At 41.3% G+C, this 7,500-nt stretch overlaps 1 protein-coding gene across 1 annotated transcript in view; it reads left to right on the forward strand.

Annotated features, from left to right (window-relative positions):
- cemip (cell migration inducing hyaluronidase 1) overlaps positions 1-7,500 on the forward strand; it is a gene marked incomplete at both ends in the record, with an annotated part of 68,961 nt that overhangs the window by 59,721 nt on the left and 1,740 nt on the right. The window contains 4 exon segments of the mRNA XM_079997941.1: positions 607-792; positions 6,043-6,247; positions 6,598-6,684; positions 6,784-6,941. Of these exon segments, the coding sequence (XP_079854067.1) occupies positions 607-792; positions 6,043-6,247; positions 6,598-6,684; positions 6,784-6,941 (636 nt within the window).

Genomic DNA, 7,500 nt, shown 5'->3' on the forward strand with positions numbered 1-7,500 from the left:
AGGTAGATTAGAGTAATAGTAGAGGTAGAGTAATAGTAGAGGTAGATTAGAGTAATAGTAGAGGTAGAGTAATAGTAGAGGTAGATTAGAGTAATAGTAGAGGTAGAGTGACATTAGAGGTAGAGTAGAGGGATAGTAGGGGTATAAACACACACCCCTATGAACAGGGGTAGCTTGTGTTGTCACCTCCATCATTCGTCTCCAGTCATTTTGGATCTACGTCACAGATCTTCTCTGTGGTTCCAGATGAATCTCCTACATCACTCTGCTGGTGGAGGGGTGGAGGCGGAGCCGTCATGGCCGCCTCTCTCTGCGGTCGCTGTTTGTCGTTTCCCCCCCAACTCTGATTTGAGTCTGTGGCTCTCGGCTGTTCAATTAGCATAAGGTCGGCAGTAATTTCATGCATGTTAGCGCTCCCCGTGGCCTCGGCTCACCCCCCACCCACCGGGCGGCCCTCAGCTCAGCAGTGGCCCCGTGCGGGCGGGTCCACCGTCTGGCCCGTGGAGGGACGGTGCAGGGACGCCGCCATCTACAGGTTCAAGGGGTGCATTGCACTTTAGAGCAGGAAGCATGAGCGGTGGTTAAAGTGAGCGCTGGTCCTTCCAGGAACGACTGGATCAACGTGGGGGTTTGCTACCCTCAAGGCTCCACCTTCACCGTCATCTCAGACGTCCACAACAGACTGACCAAGCAGACCCACAAGACCGGGGTGTTCCTGAGGACCATGCAGAGGGAGAAGGTCCAGCACTCCCACCTGGCCAGGGGCTACTACTTCTGGGAGGAGGACACTGGGTGAGAGTGTGCAATGGATGGATGGATGGATGGATGGATGGAGGGATGGATGGAGCACATTTCATACACATGGACGATACATAAGCCATAAAGACATAAAAAAATAAATGCGATAAAAACAGATCAAATAAATAATAAAATCAGATATAAAGGTGAATGCACGGCAGTGGAAACGGTTGGAGGGTTGATGCTCTCGGTTAAAGGTGCAAATTAAAAACAGGTTGACACAGTTTGACGTGCTCAGATAGATACATGGTCTTCACACAACAAGGATGAGGAACAAAAACGAAAAAAACTAATAATTATTAACAACCTACCTGTTTAACCACCTACCTGTTTAACCACCTACCTGTTTAACAATCTACCTGTTTAACAACCTACCTGTTTAACCACCTACCTGTTTAACAATCTACCTGTTTAACAAACTACCTGTTTAACCACCTACCTGTTTAACAATCTACCTGTTTAACCACCTACCTGTTTAACCACCTACCTGTTTAACAATCTACCTGTTTAACAACCTACCTGTTTAAACACCTACCTGTTTAACCACCTACCTGTTTAACAATCTACCTGTTTAACAATCTACCTGTTCAACCACCTACCTGTTTAACCACCTACCTGTTTAACAATCTACCTGTTCAACCACAGTTCAGACTAAGGAGCAGCTCTCTGACCAGTCTGTATTGTACACTGTGTACAATACCAAGCATCTCATCACCCTTTATATACTATATACACTATATATACTATATATTCTATATACACTATATATACTATAAATATATATACTATATATACTGTATACACTATATACGCTATATACACTATATAAACACTATTTACACTATATATATTATATACACTATATATACTATATACACTATATACACTATATATACTATATATACTACATACACTATATATACTATAAATATATATACTATATATACTATATACACTATATACACTATATATACTATATATACTATAAATATATATACTATATATACACTATATACACTATATATACTATATATACTATATATACTACATACACTATATATACTATAAATATATATACTATATATACTATATACACTATATACACTATATATACTATATATACTACATACACTATATATACTATAAATATATATACTATATATACACTATATACACTATATATACTATATATACTATATACACTATATATACTATATACACTATATACACTATATATACTATATATACTACATACACTATATATACTATAAATATATATACTATATATACTATATACACTATATATACTATATATACTATATACACTATATACACTATATATACTATATACACTATATATACTATATACACTATATACACTATATACACTATATACACTATATATACTATATACACTATATACACTATATATACTATATACACTATATATACTATATACACTATATACACTATATACACTATATACACTATATATACTATATATACTATATACACTATATACACTATATATACTATATACACTATATATACTATATACACTATATACACTATATACACTATATACACTATATACACTATATATACTATATACACTATATACACTATATATACTATATATACTACATACACTATATATACTATAAATATATATACTATATATACTATATACACTATATATACTATATATACTATATACACTATATACACTATATATACTATATACACTATATATACTATATACACTATATATACTATATACGCTATATACACTATATACACTATATATACTATATACACTATATACACTATATACACTATATATACTATATACACTAAATACACTATATATACTATATACACTATATACACTATATACACTATATACACTATATATACTATATACACTATATACACTATATATACTATATACACTATATACACTATATATACTATATACACTATTTACACTATATATACTATATACACGCCCCCTTACCGTGAAATAACACGGGTCCTCGCTTATCGACCAATTCCTTTAACGACCTGGTTGTAGGAACAGAACTCGGTCGTTAAGTGAGGAGTACCTGTATATATATGATATATTATATACACACTACTCACAAAAAGTTTGGGATATTTGTCTTTCGGGTGAAATTTATGGAAAATGTAAACATTTCACGCTACAGTGATATGATATGATGAAAGTAGAGCATTTAAGTAGAAGATACAATGGTGATTTCCTCATCTCAAACAATGTATTGAAACAAAAGCCAACAACAGTGGTGGGTTTACTACAACAACAAATGTCAACGTCTCAATAACTTGTCATGTGCCCTTGAGCATCAGTTACAGCTTGACAACCACGTCTCATGCTGTTCACAAGTCGACTTATTGTCTGCTGAGGCCTGGCCCCCCACTCTTCTTGAAGGGTGCCCTCAGGTCATTGAGGTTGTGAGGTACAGAGTTAGGAGCCTCTACACGGCCACTCAGCTGATCCCATAGGTTTTCTATGGGATTCAGGTCTGGAGAAAGTGCAGGCCACTCCATTTGAGGTGCCCCAGTCTCCAGCAGCCGTTCCCTAATGATGCCTCCTCCATGAGCTGGAGCATTGTCGTCCATGAAGATGAAATGAGGCCTGTGTTGTTCATGCAGGGGCACAATGACTGGATGAATGATGTCATTCAGGTAGTATGGGCTTGTCACTGTACCATTCACAAAGTGTAGGGCAGTTCTGTATTGACCAGACACACCTGCCCACACTGTAACACCACCACCACCACCACAGGCTCGTCTGGTGACAACAGTGGCTGATGCGTAGCGCTCTCCTTGACGTCTCCATCATCAACGTGAATCGACTTTCATCAGAGAACAGCACTGAGGCCCCTGGTCCCTCGTCCAGCGTCAATGCTCCCTGGCCCCTACAAGACCATGATGCATGTGCCTGGTGGTGTGGTCAGGTAGCCTTGCAGGTGGTCTAGCACGCAGACCACGCTGATGTAAACGGTTTTGAATGGTCTGATGTGACACTTGGTGCCTCTCACCTCCTTTAAATGTGCCTGGAGTTGAGTGGCATCATCATGTGGTTCCTCAGGGCACTGTTCACAATGAAGTGCTCATCAGTGTTGGATGTGGCCAAAGGACGTCCACTTCTATGTCTTTCTGTGACTCTTCCAGTCTCTTCCATATATATTATATATGTATGTATATATATATATATATATATATATATATATATATATATATATATATATATATATAACTGTCATTAAATTAAGGGTGTATGTAAATTTGCTGCTCAGTGAAATGCCGTTGTTTCTGTTCAAGGTTGCATTGGCTGCAAATAAGTTTTAAAGATATTATAAAAGTATATATTTACATGCAAATAAACGGTCAGGATGGAGACAGTAATGGTACTTAAAGGATCTTTCATTGAACACAGTGTAACGTGTAAAGAAGAAAGGAGAACGACAGAAGGTGGATAAAGGTCAAGTCCAGTTTATTTATATTTCCTTAAGTACAGTCTCAGTACAGTACTCGTGCTTGCTTCAGACTATACTGTCATGTACTGTCAGTACTACAGACAGTTCTCACAGTACAGTTTCAAAGAGCTTTACAAAGCCACATTGCACATAGAAATCAACGGCATCCCCTGGTCTGAACCCTCGTCTGGGCATGGAAAAAACTCCCAGAAAACCATTTGGGGGAAAAAAGGAAAAAACCTTGAGAAGGGACAGAAGGAGGAATCCCCCTTCCAGGACGACCAGGCTGCAGTGGATGTTGAGTGGGCAACAATAATCATATAGTATGACAAATCATAGGAAAATGTACTTTTATACAATGTACTGTCAAAGCTAAGCAGTATGAGAGTCTCTTTGCTGGTGCAGAGCGCCGCTGGTAGACGCCTCCAGGGATGTGGTCCTCATCAGCTCCGGTCCAGGTAGCTGGCAGCAACCGGACCCCCCTCTCAGAACACAGTGGGTTAATATCCAGACGACACGTACCAGTTCTGAAGGGTGAGACAGGGTGAGAGGGAAGCTAACAGGACGGGTGTGGTTAACCAAATGTAAGACTGTAAAAAAGAGTCTTGATTTTTACATTTCTACAGAAGTAGCAGCTCTGATTTCCACAGATACCCCAGAGTACTGGGGTGTTACAGAGTACTGGGGTGTTCCAGAGTACTAGATAGAGTATAGAGTTCAAATATAACTCCTACATCTTTTGCTGAGCTGCTTTGTGTAATAGTACAGCTATCAAAGTTCAGAGTGATGTCCTTGAACAGGTGCCTGTGTCCGGCAGGACCAATAACCAGCTTCTCACTTTGAAAAGAGTCCAGAAGCAAGAACAAACAAGATGTGATGTGTTTCATTTCGGCAAGACAGGCGTCTAGGGTACGACTCCTGGGCGGCTTTGTTAGTTCTAAGGGCGTGTATGGTTGGGTGTCATCAGCATAACAATGAAATCTAATGTCATATCTGCGTATGATATCTCCAGGTGGAGACATATAGACACTAAACAGTAAAGGAGCGAGTGCTGATCCCTGTGGGACCCCACAAGTAGCACCACAAAACTCAGAGGTGACGTTGCCCTGAATGACACGTGTGTCCTCTCTGAAAGATGAGATGTGAACCAGGAAAGAGCCAAAGCTCTCATGCCGATGCACGTGTCCAGGCCGTCTGGCAGCAGGTCGTGATCAACAGTATGAACAGCAGCGCTGAGGTCCAATCATAGTTCTACTGAGGAGGTGTCGGCGTCCATTGCTAATACAAGATGATGAACCACTTGGGTGAAGGTCGTCTCAGTGGAGAAGTCGTCTCACTGAACCGGGACTGAAATAATTCAAAGAGATTCAAATACATCCCTGGAGGATGTGATCAGTAATCTGTTGTGCTACAATTTTTTCAAGGATTTTGGAGACGAATGGGAGATTTGAGACTGGCCTATCATTGCTAATACTCTCAGGGTGGAGGTTGTGTTTTTTAAGTAAGGGTCTAATCACGGCTGTCTTAAAAGCCAAACGTGTAATGTTGGAACCGGGTCCAAGTCTCCTCCATCCTCATACGTCACTCACCTGTCGCTATTGCAACGTGGCCCTGTGTGCACCCGTCACTCAGTAAAACACAGTGTCCTTCATCCTGAGGTGATGACTCCCTGATGGATTGAAGATCAGAAGGGATGATGAAGCCCCCCCCGCCGTCTCTAACCTCTGACCTTGTACTCCGTCAGGCTGCTCTTCCTGAAGGTCACGGCTCACAGCGAGCGCGAGGAATTCGCCTTCTGCTCCGCCAAAGGCTGCGAGCGGGTGAAGATCACGGCCGTCATCCCCAAGGGAAGCCCCCCCAGCGACTGCCGGGCGCGGGCGTACCCCCGGCACGCCGAGGTGCCCGTGGTGGACGTGCCCATGCCCAGGAGGCTGCCCAGCGCCAGCCTGGTGAGGAGGGATATTAGCATTAACCACAGCGTCTGGGATGGGTTAGAAAATACTCAAAGTCATGTCAGTCTATACAGCAGTGGGAGCAACAACTACACCCTTATACAATATTTAAATTACAATTTGCACTTTGCCAAAATGTCATTAATATTCAGCATTACTTTGTAGTGATCTTGTACAACTAATCTACTGCGGTTTTAGAACTAATTCTTACCTTTATGTTTACAGAGCGATGGTTGATCAAAAGGTTCAAAACAACAACACACATCAGGATTCACAGAAATGAGCTGATTTTCTAGGAGTGAATAATTGCACAGAATTAATTATTTGTATTTTATTTTTTTTTTCAGCCCTCGGCAGAACACTTCCTGGAGGTCAAACTGGAATCATACAACACGAGGTTTTTCCACATCAAGGAGGACTTTGCCTACACAGAGGTGAGATGTTTGTGGATCATGACGAGACTCATAAAGCTGCAGAATGTGTGATGTCATCGATGAGAGTCATATCTGAGCCCTGATTGGCTGTCGTTCCAGGTGAACGGCAGGAAGCTGTACCAGCCGGAGGACGGGGTGATGCTGACGGTGATGGACGGCCACGACGGGAAGCTGCTGGAGAGCAGAGGCTTCCGGAACGCCGTCCTGCAGGGCATCCCCGCCCAGATCGACAACTACGTCAGCGGGCTCAGGGAAGGGTACGACCAGAAATGTGATGCAGTGATGCAACAGAAGGTTTTAAGACTCAAGAGTCAAAGGGATTTGACACGTTGGTAGTGAAATGAAATGAGCGTCCTTTATCGATGGAATTAATACATCAAAAGATGAATGAGGAGAATCCACAGTGTGAGATACTTCCAAAGTACTTGCATAACAAATACTGAAGGTGGTTCATAGTAAATGTGGTTCTTGAATATCTGGAGGTCCAGTCTGGAGGTGGGGGTGAGGCTGGGGGTGACGGTTGTTACGTGAGTGTATTTTGTGGGGCGTGGGGGGAGAACACCAGCTTCCCGTTTTTGAAAACAAAAGGAATTGTTAACAAACTTGAAAGTGTGTGTGTGTGTGTGTGTGTGTGTGTGTGTGTGTGTGTGTGTGTGTGTGTGTGTGTGTGTGTGTGTGTGTGTGTGGGTTTGAGAACGGTGCATTCAAGACAGCCGACGATTTGATTTTCCACTTGTTTGTTCCGCTGGTTTCAGCACCATTGGTTTTTTTGTTTTGTTTTTTTTCTTCGATTGAATTCATACGTTTACTGTGATT

Source organism: Zeus faber (assembly GCF_960531495.2).
Source record: "Zeus faber genome assembly, chromosome: 3".
NCBI lineage: Eukaryota > Metazoa > Chordata > Actinopteri > Zeiformes > Zeidae > Zeus > Zeus faber.